Source organism: Echiichthys vipera, assembly GCF_963691815.1.
Source record: "Echiichthys vipera genome assembly, chromosome: 11".
NCBI classification, from domain to species: domain Eukaryota; kingdom Metazoa; phylum Chordata; class Actinopteri; order Perciformes; family Trachinidae; genus Echiichthys; species Echiichthys vipera.
The window spans coordinates 30,645,868-30,662,199 of record NC_139836.1 but is presented as its reverse complement, the minus strand read 5'-3'; the positions used below and the strand labels follow the sequence as shown (position 1 = coordinate 30,662,199).

The 16,332-nt window shown below is 40.2% G+C and overlaps 1 protein-coding gene across 13 annotated transcripts in view; it reads right to left on the bottom strand.

Annotated features, from left to right (window-relative positions):
* col13a1 (collagen, type XIII, alpha 1) overlaps nucleotides 1-16,332 on the bottom strand; it is a 108,379-nt gene that overhangs the window by 78,689 nt on the left and 13,358 nt on the right. For 11 of the 13 annotated variants that reach the window (XM_083922889.1, XM_083922895.1, XM_083922890.1 and 8 more), the window contains exons 4-11: nucleotides 10,931-10,981; nucleotides 9,535-9,570; nucleotides 7,892-7,918; nucleotides 7,586-7,612; nucleotides 5,401-5,427; nucleotides 5,261-5,287; nucleotides 4,677-4,703; nucleotides 123-185 (exon numbers count right to left, since the gene is read on the bottom strand). In XM_083922889.1, coding sequence (XP_083779015.1) covers nucleotides 123-185; nucleotides 4,677-4,703; nucleotides 5,261-5,287; nucleotides 5,401-5,427; nucleotides 7,586-7,612; nucleotides 7,892-7,918; nucleotides 9,535-9,570; nucleotides 10,931-10,981 — 285 coding nt within the window. Of the gene's footprint in view, nucleotides 1-122; nucleotides 186-692; nucleotides 735-4,676; nucleotides 4,704-5,260; nucleotides 5,288-5,400; nucleotides 5,428-7,585; nucleotides 7,613-7,891; nucleotides 7,919-9,534; nucleotides 9,571-10,930; nucleotides 10,982-16,332 lie in introns of all 13 variants that reach the window. The other 2 variants (XM_083922896.1, XM_083922897.1) reach the window with 1 other exon arrangement.

The window sequence follows — 16,332 nt, the reverse complement described above, 5'->3', positions numbered from 1 at the left end:
AACATTCAGAAGCAGCAGCAGCAGCCAAAACTTGGTTAATTACAGCATGACGGCTGATTGCGGTTGGCATCCACAGGGCGGGCAAAGAGAAGGGGGCAAGTTGGGGGAAGAGATAATTGTACCTTGAGGCGTTTTAGGATTAGAGGGCTTATTGAGGGCATGTTGCGCACGGTGATGGGCAACATCTGCTGGGGGAAGTCACAAAGCACAGGTGGCCAGCGGTGCAAAAAGGTCACAGGGCAAAGATCACCAGGATGCCAGAGAAAGGCAACAGGGTAGAACCAGGAGAACCAGGGAATAGGGGAGGGATATGGAGGAAAAAGAGAAATAGAACATCAGAGTGAAAAGCAAGGAAATGGGAGGGCCAAGGAGAGAAAAAAGGAAACAAGGTTGAAGAAAGGAAAGACTAAAACGGCACCAGCACAGCAAACTATGGGCTTGGAGTGGCAAAGGGGATGGTTGATGTACGACAATGCTTTATTTCAAAAGAATATAAAAGTGTTCAAATCATTAAGATACTGTCAGAGTCTATTGGTTGAAAATCATCAAGCATCCTATATTCATGATTTATGTGCATCAATGTCCCCATCAACAATAAGCCAGGCCCCTAGATTGCAGTGGTGCAGAGGCAGGCGCCAGTCTTGCCACAAAGAGAGAAAAGCAGTAGAGTTACAGTGCACATCCAGACTTACTGTGGCCAACTGTCCAACACAGGGCTGTACAATACGTCGTTTCTGTTGAGATGACCAGCATTATTGGATACAAGTTTAGGACAGGACATACAGGTATCATCCCGCTGAAGGCTATATTCCCCCGCTGACACAAGAAGAATCGGTTGCATGCAACTTGCCTACTTTTTACATAGCGTACATATTTCCATATTTTTTATTATGCAGCAACCTTTAAAATAAAGAGTATCTTCACCCAATACTTGAAGCCCAAAAGGAAGTATTCGCTACTCTTTACTAGACAGTCTTGGGGCATACTTCTTTTCACTGTGTGGTCAGTCACTCACACTATTTTTTAAGTAAATTGGTTAAAAGCCATAAATAACAATGATACTAGTTCTATGGAAATAAATACAGAGCGTTATAAGTAAATATAAGTAGGGGTATAAATGTAGGAAGTAGGCAAGTGTACAGCTTTGTACCTCACCATTTCCAGCTCTCCACCACAACAGGTTGAAATGTATAGTCAAGAGCTGCCAATATTAAAGTAAAATGATTTCATGAAATTCAAATTATATTGTCCAATTATGTTAAAGTTATGTATGTAGTTTCATCCTACACACTCACAGCCTGAAGAAAATCACACTAAAACTTTTGTTTGGATTTTCTTTCCTTTTATCTGACAGACCAAAATACAATTTGAAAGCGCATACCATTGCCATAACTATAATGTAATTTGACTTTTCATTTTTATTTTAAATAAAATATTCATCCGTTTGTATTTTATTTATTTTTGCTTTTTAAATTTGTCATACATACATATTTTACATACATACATACATATTTTAATTTTAATTAAATTAACTGATTTCATTTTAATATTGGCATCCCTGTGCTTCGGTAGTTACAAAAGAACGATTCAAGGAGATAGAAAATGCATATTTTGTAACATTCTTTTCACCTGTTTTTTTCATCTTTCTGAAAAACTGACTTGAAAAACTACTGGACCAAACCAGTAGCAACCTTGACAATCCATGTATGGTTTTTTCTTTGGTTATTCCATTTCAAAACCAAATCAGAAAGAAAAAGAAACTGCATGGTTCTTTTGTTTTTCTGTTTTATAACCAGAATTGTGTTGTACCCTACTGTACTGTACCCCTCTTTCATCATATTCCTCACACATTCACAAACATCTTATGGGCAATTTTCAAGCTGAATCTCTCTACTGTGGCGGCTATGATTGTATAAGTGTGAACAACATCACTGACACCTTTGAAAAAATACATTTCAGAAAATCGAATGTTTGAAAGATGGCGTCCAGCTGGATTCACAGCCGCTGCTCTACACCATGATCATTCAAGTTCACATATGAATGAACTACGTCAGCATCCAGGAAACGTTTAGTTCTGGGTTTATATGAAACAACTGGTTACTTTGATTTCATCTGAGCAAATAACTGAAAGCATTTATCAAGGTATGTTCTCTCAATGATGCAGCCATATTGACAGCTACATTACAGCTCCATAACGCTCTAGACATTATGACAAACAAATACTTTTGACATGACAATACACTTCTGTTAATTGAATGGCTTAGCTATTTTACAACTCTAGGCTACAGGTCAACACTGTGTTATTTAGAGATTTACTCCAAATGAAACCAAGCATGGTCTTTAATACTATCCAAATCAATGTTTTGAAATCAAACTACATTACAGCAAAGTAGAAGGTTATTTCAAATCTTTACTGAGGTTCCTGAACTTCGATGATGTGTTTTCTCTCTGGCCTCTGAACCCAGAGCACTTTCCTTTTTCTCCGTTCTGGTTTTAAAACAGAAAATCAGAAAAAACATTTAGTTTATTTGTTTTCCTTTTTGGTTTTGAAACGGGATAGCCTCAGAACGAACCATACATGGATTCTTGGCACCATCTTGATCTCTTTTTTTTTCCTTTGGGTGGAGAGCATGGGTTGAGAAGAGCCTTGGCTCTAGGGCACTGGCTCTCTTTGCGGCAAAACTTGTAGACACCCCTGCTGAGGGTTATCTATCTGGGTGTTTGGTGGCACCCACAAACCTTTAACATCAGAGACTGCCTGGAGCGCAAGGCAGCCAGGGTTTTCATAGGAAGATCCTGCACAAAGTGACCCTACACACCAGGGAAGCGGTCATTTCAGTCAGTGCTGGTAATGGTGGCAACAAAACATTATTGAACTACACAAAAAGTGAGTAACGTCTCGTAAAGCCTGAGTTCAAAAAGATTTCACTTGTAAGGAATAGCTCAATATGGAATAACTTCTTTGCTTTCAGAGAGCGAGCTGTTCAGATGGATATTACTCTCACATCTTTGTGCCTTTAGCTGAAGTCAAGATGTGGTTAGCTTAGCTTAGCCTATACTGGAAGTAGCTAACCTGGCTATATGCATAGTAAGAAAAAAAGCCTCCCCACACTTCTGACACCTAATTAATATCATGATGTGCCCTTTTGGTTTAGTTTTTATGTAAACAGAAATGTAAATCTGGATTTTAACAGGCAGCCCTTCTCAACTGCAACTCCACTTTATCGTGACCAGAACATGTTGCCGACAGTATACACTATTTGCTCACAATTGTCAGTGGGCTTTAGTTGTGTTGATAGTCCTATCAGTTTCTATATGGCCTATCACTCAAATCACAGACTTTAGTTTGTTTAGTTACTTGCATACAGAGTTTTCTCTCATATCTTCACGTATCAGGGATTATCAAAAGATATGGATTGCTAGCAACTACCTTGTTGTCATCTCTAGAATGCTTCCATAATGATAATACTAAATATATTTGTAAAAACTCACCAGGAGTAACAAATGCCTAAACAACCATTTGTCAGGCTAGCTGTCTTCTATTAACATCACTGTAGTCATACATTTCCCCCCATTTTGTCTTTTAATTCACATGGAATTTGTATTTTAAAAGTGTGGAAATGGGAGAAAATATTGGAGGGCAATTCTGCTGCTGTCAGAGAACTTGGCTCATACTACTGTTCTCATAGGGGATTGATTGAATCACTCTGGACCTGCAATAAAAAAGTAACTATCCCCAAAACCACACATTTTATTTTTTACTTGTGTCAAAACATTCGGTCTGCTTTAGTTGTTGGTAGGTTTTTTCCACTTTGGACTGAGCAAGGCTAGCTGTTTCCTACTGCTTTCAGTCTTTATGCTAAGCTAGGCTTACCATGTCCAGACTCCAGCTTTGTATTCAACATTATGTATTATCATGTTTATAACATTGATATCAATCTTCTCACTTATTCTCTTCTCACTCAAACTCAAATTCCTCTCAGGGTCCTTATTCCTCTCAGCTCCCTATTCTCAAAAGTATCCAGCCTGAAGCATTCACTGTCCAGAGATGTATGTCACAACATGATGCATTATAGCTAACAACTCATAAAACCATTTCAGCATCATACTGCTATTGTGAGGGGCTTTTTAACAAGTCATGGCACTGGCAAAGCATGACAAAAAAAACCCCAGCTTTGATCATCTTAGCAGGAGCAGTTTCATAAGTGAGAGGTTAAATTGCGTTGGAAACGGACTAAGCTATCTGAAAAATACCCCTTTACAGAGGAGACTCTTATTCTTGGCAACCCACACACAGGCTCTTATCACGTAGTGCTCCAGCAGATCACGGTAATTGCCTTGTTTTCTCTCAACAGAGACGTGGAGAACTGCAGAGCTCTGCATGTGCACCTCATCATCGTGCTACCGATCATTTGTCTGTTCAGCTTCTGTAGTTTAACTTCTTCCAGCTTTACTTTTCTATTCTGTCTTGACATTATAAATCTATACATACATGTGGATCTGCAACAGATAGTTATACAATGTCGGATGAACAACAGTACAGGTTCAGTTTGTGTCACATTAACATTGATATTGCACTACATTACAGAGATTCTAATGATTTCTGAGTTTTACGAAAACATTGATTATGAAGAACTTTTTTTGAAACAGTAATGTCAAAGAGAATTTTCTCATACCCGGTGTGAGTAGTCTCCACATACACCCTGAAGAGAACAGAAAAACAGTTCAATCAGAAAAAAAAACGTTTCATCTTGCAGACAAATTTAAATCACAAAGCCTGCATTAGAACTGAGAGCAATATGTCAGTGTAAAGCTATTTACAGCTGTTTTTGATGCACAGAGCAAGTGCTTCAGGAATAAAAGCGAGAAAGTCTGTGTGTAGAGGAGGTGGGGGTGGTGGATTTGTGACTGTGGTTTGTGTCCTGTTCATGTCCTGTGTGTTACTGTAGTTATGTAACAAACATGCTTATTTTAACCCCATCCATGGTATTTTCCAATCGAAAAGGTTTTGTTGTCTAAACCTAACCACATAGTTTTGCTTACACTCACAGTGTTAACCCTGTGTTCTCCATAACAGCAACCATAGTAGAGTGTTACCATTTTACATGTAGAGCTACACAGAGCCCTGACAGGTGACGCCAAAGGGTCCTAACAAAATGGCATTATGTGACGTGCTTTGATGAGGATGTGTTGGCTGGCTGGTAAACTATAGGATGTGTACTTGGCCAAATAGTCAAACTACTGCAAAACCATGTCTCACCTTCTCCCCTTTGGGTCCTGGTTCCCCCTAGAAAAAAAACCCAAAAAAACAGCAACACAGACAAATAAGACAAGTTAGAGGTTAAGCAGTTAGCCCAAAAGATTAGCAGGTGATTGTCTCAGGACTGATATCAGACTTACTGGGAGTCCTTTAGCACCACGCAGACCCTGAAAGACAACAGTAACACAGTCAGTCTTGAATGTGATAAAGGAAAAGGTCTGCAGCTTCACAAATTTCAACATAAGTGAACACAAATGCCTCCAATGAACATGAGTGACATGAGTAAACATGTCAAGGTATCAATCAACCTGATGAATTAGCTTTTACACGAGTCTAATCCAATTACTTGTTGACTCGTGAAGGCCCTCTAGGCCCCGCGGTGTGTCCAGTCTAAGTAGCTGTCAGAGCTTAGCTTAGACTGGTTGATTAATGAATTTAGGGAGAGGACCAAGTAGACACATCCAGTGCACCCCATGCTGGTGACCCCACAGCCTCAGCAGCTCAAAGCCACTTTGTTAAGGCAACAGCATCTCTATAGATTTACCAGACAACCCCTCAAAGCCCTTTTAATACTCCCTAACATTCGTCAGGAAGGAGACTTAGGGCACACTCACACTTGGCCCAGATGATCCATGCTGTGCTTTAGGGTCATTGTCCCCCCTCCCTCTTCCCCCGCGGCTCAGCCCGCTTGCACTCAGATTACTTGAAATGATCTGAATCTCGGCTCCATTACTTATACGTCATCACTCCTCTGAGTTTTTTTGTTGTCCAACTGTTTTTGAATATTTTCATCTGATCAAATCTGCAGTAAACAATCCACCTCCACATCGGACCACATCTTTTTAAATGTCCATTGTGGTGAACAGACAAATATAAATAGACATCAGGTTCGCCGTCAGTGCACATGCTGGTGTCCGTACATGTGCATCTGTGCTTTACTAAAGCTTACCTCTCTAAACCGGGCCGCAGCTGGGATTCAATTCAATTCAATTCAATTTTATTTTATTTATAGTGCCAAATCATAACAAAAGTTATCTTAGGACACTTTACAGAGTAGGTACTGTATAGACCACACTCTATGACTTATTTAAGACTTACATAGACCCAACAATTCCCCCGTAGAGTACGGTGGCAACGAAAACCTTCCCTATAACAGGCAGGAACGTCGGACAGAGCCAGCTCTATGGAGGACGGACATCTGTCTTGACCGGGATGTGTACCTTGCTTAAGCAAGGAACATTTGAACTCACGCTGGTCAAACAAACTAGACTTTAGCCGTGAATCCTGCTTGGGCACGGTACTAATGTTAAGTTTGAGTAGTCCCTCAGAAACAGGAGCTCATTATGAGGCCATTAATCAAAATTAAACATTATTCCAACAGTAATGGTCCTTAAACAGAGGTCCTGACCTTGAACCTATCACCTTGTATGCCTCCATTGTATAATCCTGCAATGATCCTGTTTCTTTTATGGTCAATGCCAATGTTTTTCTTCAAAATATTGCTTTATTTTTGTTTTTGCTTTACAATACCTGCACATGGCATCTATGGTTAATACAGTAGAAGGATAATGGTTATGGCAAATCAACTTTAGAAAAGGTATAGTATAGTTTAGGTTACAGACATAAAGGACATACTACTTCCTGCATTGAAACTGAATACGAATATACACTTAAATAGTGTGGGAGCTGGAAATATATATACTTGCTTTGGTTCTCTGATAGCTGAGAGTCAGCCAGAGTAAGTGGTCTTCAGATCGATGGATACGAACAACACTGAACTGGATGATTTTATAAGCCTCGCCCTGCCTGACCCGCAACATGATGTTCATTGCATTGCTTATAAGAAATCAATGAGTCTGGGATACAGAATGTTAAGGGTGTAGAAAATACTTGAGGCATTAAAAGTTCTCAAGCCTCAGTAAGCGGTCTAAAATCCCATAGTGCCCATTTCAGTTAGTCCAAGTTTTATCTACTAACTCTGACTGAAAGCCGGAGTATGGCTAACAGCTCCAATCTGTCTTGGCCTTCTCCCTTCTGCCGTTCACCCACTGTTAGCCATTACTGTGTGGCATACAGACCATAGCTCTGATGCTCTCATAACTTTGTCGACAAAAAAAGCAGCTAACAGCTAAAGTGACCTTAACAGCAAAACAAGGTTCAATGCAATTATTTTAATATAGTTATTTGTTTTGGCTTGTTGGAGTTAATTTCATATAAAACACCCAAACTGTATATCCAGGGTTTTATGGGCTCAATTCAATGCTTGACTGGTGGTAACAGCCTTATAGTGCAACTATGTTTATGATAAATTGAAGGAATGCTTACCATGTCACCTTTGGGTCCGTTCTGTCCCTGTGTGAACATTCAAACAGTGAGTGCAGGTGGTATAGTAACTGAATCAATCTAAACAGGTACCTCCACTTGATGTCCTTGGAAAAACTTCTTAGAAATATTCATAGAATGTTTAACCCCACCCTATAATTACTGTAATGACACTAATAGAGATTTTATTACAAAAATGACTATAATCATTCTTAGCTTAATTATGCTCATTATTAACACAGAGGCTGAGTTCTGGGCACTCAATTACTCAGTTATTTCACTTTTAGACAGGAATTAAGGGAACCTCACAGGCTTGCCATCCATCCCAATTGGACCCTAGGATAAAAGAAGAAAAGAAAATGTATGAGTACATACGGAGATCAGCAAGTGCATCACACATTACCAGATGGTCCCTTTAACATCTGTTTGGGAAACTTGCTACATGCAAATACATAGCCATTCAAGTAAAAATGCAAAGGTGGTGTCAGTGTGTTAGAATTAAATAATGGTGGCAGTGAAGTAAAACTTAGACCTGGTATCCTGTTAATCTAATAGTTAAACTATTAAACCTGATTCAAGGGTGTCATACTATGCACAAGCCCTTAATGATGCTGCTATAGGCCTAGTCTGCTGGGGCATAATCCATTTCCAGATACTCTGAGCTTCTCTCCTCTCTGTCTGTATCATTCATGTCTCATCAATGCATGTTACTAAATCAACTTCTTCCCGGAGTTGTTTGTGCTTTGTCGTCTCGCAGGTCTCTGCTGATCATGGTGGTGCCTGCTGTCGTGGTCCTGCATGACGCTTCCTGCTGCTATTATTACTATTATTCATATATACTATCATTTGTTTTATAAATTCTAAAATTCAAAGCCATAAAAACATAATCAGTCGTATTTCTCAGCTATACTACTACTCATATCATTGATCATATTTACCACCATAATAAATATCATTATCATATTCTGTCATCTTAAGTCTAGTTGTTTTTACTATTTATATCACTCTGGTATATTACCTGCCATAACATGTAAGTTACATTTGTTACTTTTGTGGTAGCTTGGATCTCTGGGACTTTCCATCTGTCTGTCAGTCTCTCTCTTTTTCTTTCTCCCCAGCGATTCAAGACAGATGTCTGTCCTCCATAGAGCTGGATTAATACTGTATATAATAACTATAATAATAATAATAATAATATGTTGGGTTAATTGATGACTCTAAAATTGCCCGTGTCTGTCTCTGTTGGTCTCTAAGTACCCTGCGATAGACTGGCGTCCTGTCCAGGGTGTACCCCGCCTCACGCCCGATGTCAGCTGGGATCGGCTCCAGCACCCCCTGCGACCCCGGGATAAGCGGTTGAAGATGATGATGATGATGATGATTATTATTATTAAAGATTCTTGGGTCTCTGTAAATCATAAGTCATAGAGTGTGGTCTTTACCTACTCTATATGTAAAGTGTCCTGAGATAACTTTTGCTATTATTTGGCACTGTAAATAAAAAGATTAGGACTGTCATACAAAGCTTTTCTTAAGACTTGTCACTCTGCTTCTCAATAGAAACGCTAAAGCTCCATTAAAGTGATCAAGCTGTTTGTTTTTGTTTTGTGTACACATCTAGATACAGATACAACGGTTAGCTAGCTAACGGCCTTGACACACTGGGTGTTTTTTTTTCATGCGAATAATTCACATTTCAATATAATGTTTTTAGACTGTTTTCTTTGTCATGGTTTCTTTCACACAGAACGTCTTATTATGCAGCAAAAAACAACAACACAGACGCTCTGTGATCCGATTCACACAATAAAAGAGTTACCTACTTTTTTGTGTACTGTAGTAAAGCTTTGCTGTCTTTTGCTTGTTTAAGTAAAATCAGATGTCCAGACTACACAAATCATCACAGCACCATCTACAGAATCAACCTGCCAGACAGCATGGTCATGACTTACTGGAAAGCCTGGAAATCCTCTTGTTCCGGGTTGTCCCTAAAGAGAAACAGAAAAGAAATCATGTGTTAGTTGCACTTCTGAAAGTCTGCTGGAAGCAGGTCAGTGGAAGAAGATGCGGTTGTTTCCCCCTACTCCTCCACTGCACTGAGGTGTTTGGTGAGTGCTGAAATTGATTTTGACACAAGGAGTGATACTGAAGACTCTGGGGAATACATTCAGTGTGTGAGAGTGTACTCTGACAGCACAGGAGGGAACAGGATGCTGAAATGGAACACTGAACAGAAAGAACAAAGAGCTGTAATCTAATAAAGATGTATGATTAGGGCAAGAAGGTGAACAAGCTCAATGAGTGTATGTCATTAACAATTAGCTGTCATACTTTAATCAACAAAGCTTTTCTACCGTGTTTTTCAAACTGGTACAACACATTCAATATCACCTAGAAAAGGAGTGACGAGAAAATAAAGATGTAGGGGGAAAAAATTACAAGGAGGTAAACACGACTAATCACAACAGCCGCCCCTAAATATGATTTTTTATACATGATCTTATTATCTGACGAAAAAATATCTAGACTCAAGGTCCAAGGTTAATTTCAAACTTTAAAAGTACTCCCTTTGCAGGTGAATACCTTGAGATGCAGCTTAAAACTCTTGAAAAAAATTCTCCTAGAATGGAAACATTATTTTCTGTATGTATTTAAGAAGTCATTGTGCAAGTGCTATACAACATTATGTGCATATCTCTATATAAGGACTTCTTTGTAGCCTACAGTCACAGAGAAAGGTTGAAAACCTTTCTCGCAGTGGAAAATATCTTTTCAGTCACCATCAATTAGAAGAACAGATGTGTGCTCTACTTAAATTGGTTAAACTCTTAGGACTTTTTTTTTAAAGAGAAGGCATTCTGCTACTTATTAGGCAATATTGTCCACCTGGAAACTAAAATGAAGTAGAAAAATAAACACCAAACTCATTTGGTGTAATAACAAGAGAATTTGAGTCATATCAGGATCCATTACGACCAGGCGTCTGGATAACTAACATTGACCCCAGCTGGACCAGGATGGTGTTACTCACTTCCTGATAAAGCAAGCATGACTTATGATCCAGTATATGATCAAATCACAGCTCCTTGAACAATGCTGCTGTCTCCACACAGTCTGTAATTATATAGCATTATTCTATCATTTGTGGTGAATTAATGTGCTTCATGTTCAAGTATTTCCAATTGTCTAGTCTAATCAACAGAACTGAAAAGTATGTTGGTGTTTAAGAACCTAATGTGTTAAGCAGAGGTCTACTAAAATGGCAGCTAATAAAAAAGCTATGCAGGCAGGTAGCACTGATTCAAGATACAAGGTATTTTAGGTGAATAGAGAGGTGAAGACACTTACAGGAGGTCCTCTTGGTCCAATGATAGACAGTCCTGGCTCGCCTGGTGCTCCCTATAGTAGGATAGAAAGAGAGGAAGATATAGGAAGATATTATTGGAGAAATTCAGCACATTGATGCATTATTTAAGGTAAATAGATTTAGCAGGACCAAATCTATCCCCTGGAATCTATTCGACATAATCTGGCCCTCATTTATCAATCTTGCATGAAAATGGGCGCGGATCTGAGCGCAGAATTGGTCATAGGACAGGACCCACGTGTGATTTATGAAACATACGTATCTGACCAATCTCAGCGTACGAATGAGCAGGCCTTGATAAATGCGGCGGCTGAATTGGATCGTCATTAACATGTTCCACCCTTAAATATTCCTGGTTCAGAGGCCTCGCCCACTGAGATCAAACATGGAGAGGAGAAACGCTGGGAAGAAAAGACACTTTTCCGACACAGAGATCGGCATCCTGACATCCGAGATGGAGCAAAATAAAGATGTGCTTTTTGGCAGTCTTAAGAGTGGAATAAAAGGGGCCCATTAAAACGCTGTATGGAAAAAAGAATAACGGAGGCAGTCAACCCGAAGCAGCGCTCCACTGTGACCCGTGTGCGTGTGTGCACTGCTGAACCTGCGCTCCTGCTCTGTAGGGGGGTTTGCCAGCGGGGTTATTAGGTATTCCGTTAGAGGATAACCTTTGTCACCTAGAAGAATTATTATTAATTAATTAATAATTATTTTCAGACAGATTTGCTGTGCTGCACCGCAAATCCACAGGCTGAAATTTGCGTACACGATCTCAGACCTGACGTGAGATTTGATCGTAGCTCCCGCCCAAATTGATAAATGCCAAAGTTTGCCAGGAACTGGTCGTATGCACGTTTTTCTGCCGTACGTTCGTTTGATAAATGAGGGCCACTGTGTCTAATTTCGACACACAGATACCTCCTCTCAGACAACCATGGTGGGCACACAGAAATGTAAAGCTCTGGTCACACTAGAAAGTTCCACAGTGAAGATGGTCCCTAGATATTGGGAAGTAGGTGGTGCGAGAAGCTTTGAGACTTTTAGGGTTGGCTAAGTGCTGTAGTTGGCAAACAAATTTCTAACATGCTGTCACAATTGCTCTCCAGGACAGTTACTTGTTATTGTCAGTTAGAACGCCAGCCAGCTTTGTTCCTAGCTGAACGATAAGCTAAATGGGCACTCCACCAAATTGATTACATCACTACTCTGCTCTTCTCTAGCCTAAAAAAGCCACTGAATCGTATCTTCTGTGTCTCCGAGGTCTAAGAAAATAATGCAGATGGTTCAATTAATTCTAATTAAATTAATTACATTATGGCAGTTAATAATGTAGAATAATAAGAAACAAGGACAGCTAAGGTGACAGAATATGACAATGATATTAATTATGGTGGCAAACATGATCAATGATGAGTAGCTGTAATAACAGCTGCAATACAGCGATACATACCAATGATGGTGTTTTTATGGCATGTTCATTTTTGAACTGATGTAGTTTAGGTTTGTATGTTAGGTTGTGCCATATTCATGAACTAAGAGATGATACTTTTCAAATGAAACCTCATGCTCACATTTTGACCTTACAGTTCTTCTATTATAAGCTTAGGCTAAAAAGCGGTTTGTGATTTACCCCTACCCTCCATAAGAGATGTGTTTTAACAGGTTAACCCTTATAGGGATTGAAATTCATGAGAGCATAGCTTTTGCTACATTGTTTTCTAAAACTTTATGTAGGTACACTACAAAATTTTCGGAGCACTTGCTTAAGGAGTTTAAGAGACATATTTGTATCAATTCCTCGTCTTGTCGCTGACAGGTGGCACAATGGGGTTAAACAGAAGAAAATTTGCTACTGATCCACATCAAACATTCACTTTTATCCCAGACTTGTCTGAAAAAATGCTCTTGCTTGATGGTATTTCTTTTAACGAATCACAATTGTATTAGACGATTCTAAGCCTGATAGCTGAGATAGCAAAAGGCTAGGCCAGGCTTTATCCTAGCACTGTATCTCTGCTATCCTCTCTGAACACTCCCACGAACCACTGAAGCCAGACTGGCCAACTCAGGTTTCCAGCTCTTTACCTTCCTAGCTGCTGTCCTCCTGAAGGGAAACCTTATCTCACCACCTACTCAAGGATATAATCTGACAGTCCCAGTCATCCATCAAAGACAAAGGTGCTTCTAAATATTTCTGAACAAATGTCGACTTCAGCAAAAAAGAAAATTCTCATTTTGTTTGATAACAGATTTACCAGTCAGGGGCCAAAGGTCAAGGTAATGAGGCAACGATAAAATCACAACTAAAACCAGGACCCATTCAGAGAAAACCACACCCACATAAAACCATGCATATGCTGCGGAAACACAAGCAGACACAACTATGTGGATCTCATTTCCTTCTTAATTAAATCTCAAGCCCATAAAGAGTGGAGTGTCCATCGGTGGTGGTTTTTTAGCAAAACCAATCCATCACATCTTTCAGTTTATTTATCTTTGCCCAGCTCAGTTTGCCAGTGTCCTGCCCCAAACGCCCTCCCGTAAAACCACAGAAACCATTTGTTATAAGAGTGCAGTGTTCTGGAAAAGCTTGTCTTCACTTCTTCTCTTTGCGTCTGCTTCACTCTTTCTTGATCTGAAATGATCTAAAGCCAAGTCTGCTGTATATAATTCCAGTATTTCTTCATCCTCTCTGTGCTGGCAGCTACTCAAAGAGACTAACCACACATGGGACACATCCTGATCCGGCTATTGCAATCAGTTCCCTGCCTAGATCTAAAAAGGCTTTTGGCTGCGCCCCTGTGGATCAAAAGCCAAAAGCCATCCAAGAAGTAGCCACTACAGTGTCAGCTTGTCAGGTTCTGTTCTCTCACAAATCAGGCCAAGGCTGATACTACATTTGTTTTGGCTTAATGATGGTGGCTAGAAACCACACTATTCATTGTGACATGACAGTCAAGAATGTGCTTCCCTTTTTGTTGCAAAATTGGCCATACACATCACAAATTCTATATTAGTGAGGAGAACAAATCTGTAAATCTGCTGTGTCTGACTTTGATGCAGCTGATAGATGGCGATGTTATGATTGCTTTAGCAAATGTGGAGTCAGTTTTGAGGAGGGTTGAAATCCAACAGGCACGTGCATTTGTCTGTTCTGTTGATGTGAAACAGTAGACACCTTATCAAAGCTCCACTACAATTTCTTTGCCCACCTGGAGGCAGCAGAACACAGTGAGGACATGGAAAACATGTTAGCAGAGAGAGAGAGAGAGAGAGAGAGAGAGAGAGAGAGAGAGAGAGAGAGAGAGAGAGAGAGAGAGAGAGAGAGAGAGAGAGAGAGAGAGATTTTTTTGATTTTGTCCAGTTTTAAAACAGGACAATCAAATCAATCATTGCCGTTAAGAGAGAAAAAAAGATAAATAGAAAACAAAAGAAAACTAAAAAAGATGGCAAATATGTCATTCACTTTCAAACACAGTGCATATTGCATGTGCACACCACACATCCTCAAAGGTTTCCAGATTTTGCATCAGCTTATAAAAATGGAAGTCAACCAAAACTCTGGCTTTAACCATGGCAGGAAACAGAACAACAACATTAGTCCCAGGTTGGTTCTCAACCTTGTTCCTCCTAGTGATATAAATAGCCATTTTGGCTTGACCCAGGATAAAATTCAAAAGTTTGCAAATATTTTGTCTTTTTTTGACATATTTAAAACCCAGGACAAACATCTCTGTGGAGAACTATTCACTGAAAGCACCAAATAAACTTTGCAACATGCAAAACAAAGGTTGGAACCTTAAACACAATGAAAAAGCATGAAAAACTGTTTCCCTTTGATAACAGAAAGACCATTCCTGACTAGCATTTGTGTTTATCACTGAAACAAAAGCATTGACAGCAACTGCTCCATGAAGAATTTTCCAATGTAATTCCCCCACTCTCTTAGCCAATGGTGGTTTATACAGTGCTCTCCATTCAGGCCTCACCCCACTATCCAGTTTGAGAGCAGCGCTCCAAGGTGTGTCTGCCCTGCTCTCTAAACCTTTCTTATTAAACACTTTGACACAAGCATGGTACAGCTGATTCCTGGTGACCATATTCAGCAACATAGTTTTTGGGTTCCTAGGTGTAAGAAGCGGACCAGTACACCCATCCAAATTGGGTGAAACTACCAGCCCGGGAAAAAGGTCTCGCTCATCAGGACGACACCCCCCTGCAGAGTAACCCACCAGTAGTTCAATTTCATCCTTCATGCAGGCAGCACGCCATTTTTCCAGGAGCTGCGACACAACCCGAAGCGACCTCAGGCCCATGGAATCAGCCAACCCCCTCCTATTTCCAAAATGTGGTCCCGCCCGGTCAACTACATCTTTCAATGTGTCAATCTAGGCGTCACACAGCATCTTCTGAAGTGAAGGGAAATTGTCTGAAGAGATATCCAGTCGGGCACCTCCCATCACAGGCTCTTGCAGGAGCCAATACAAGGAGGTTGCAGGGCCAAGCCTTTTAAACAAAGCCCAAACTTTCAAACAACAACGATAAAAAGGTGGCAGATTTAAAAACACCATTCCATCTGGTTTCATTAAAAACAAAGATTTGTCCAACCCCAAAACCCCACCCATTTTCAATATTGCACACCTCAAACACCTCCATGCAGCATCTGTAGGCCCTGTCAAGAGCCTTTTTACAAACTGCAGTCTGAAAGCTGCAGTCCTACTATGCAAATGTATGAGGCCCTGCCCCCCTTCATCTTTAGGCAGAAATAAAACAGACTGAGGTGCCCAATGCAGCTCATCCCAGAAAGACACCCAAATACTTGAAACCATCTTTCTTCCAGTTCAAATTTTCCGGGAGACTTGGCACTCCCTCCACCCATTGACCCAGCAATAGAGCCTCACTCTTTGACCAATTAACTTTGGCCGATGAGAGTAACCCAAACTCCTTTAGGATGTCAGCAACTACCTCTATATCCCTTCCCCCATTAATTAAAATAACTATGTCATCAGCATAGGCTGATAACCGAAGGGGTACATTACACCCTGGCAAAGACACGCCCCTTAAAGTTAGCCTTATTCGCTGCAAAAGAGGCTCTATTGCTAACGAGTATAGCATACCAGATAGAGGGCAGCCTTGCCTCACACCTCTGCCAACTTTAAACGGAGCACTTAGACCACCATTGACCTTGAGAATACTCTCCACACCGCTGTACAGAACCCTGACCCCATAGATAGCTGTGCTCCACCCTATCAAACGCCTTCTCTTGATCCAAAGAGACCAAGCCCACATCAAGCCCCAAAATTTTGGCCATGTCTATGACATCACGGATTAAAGAAACATTATCAAAAATGGACCTACTGGGAATACAGTATGTCTGGTCTGG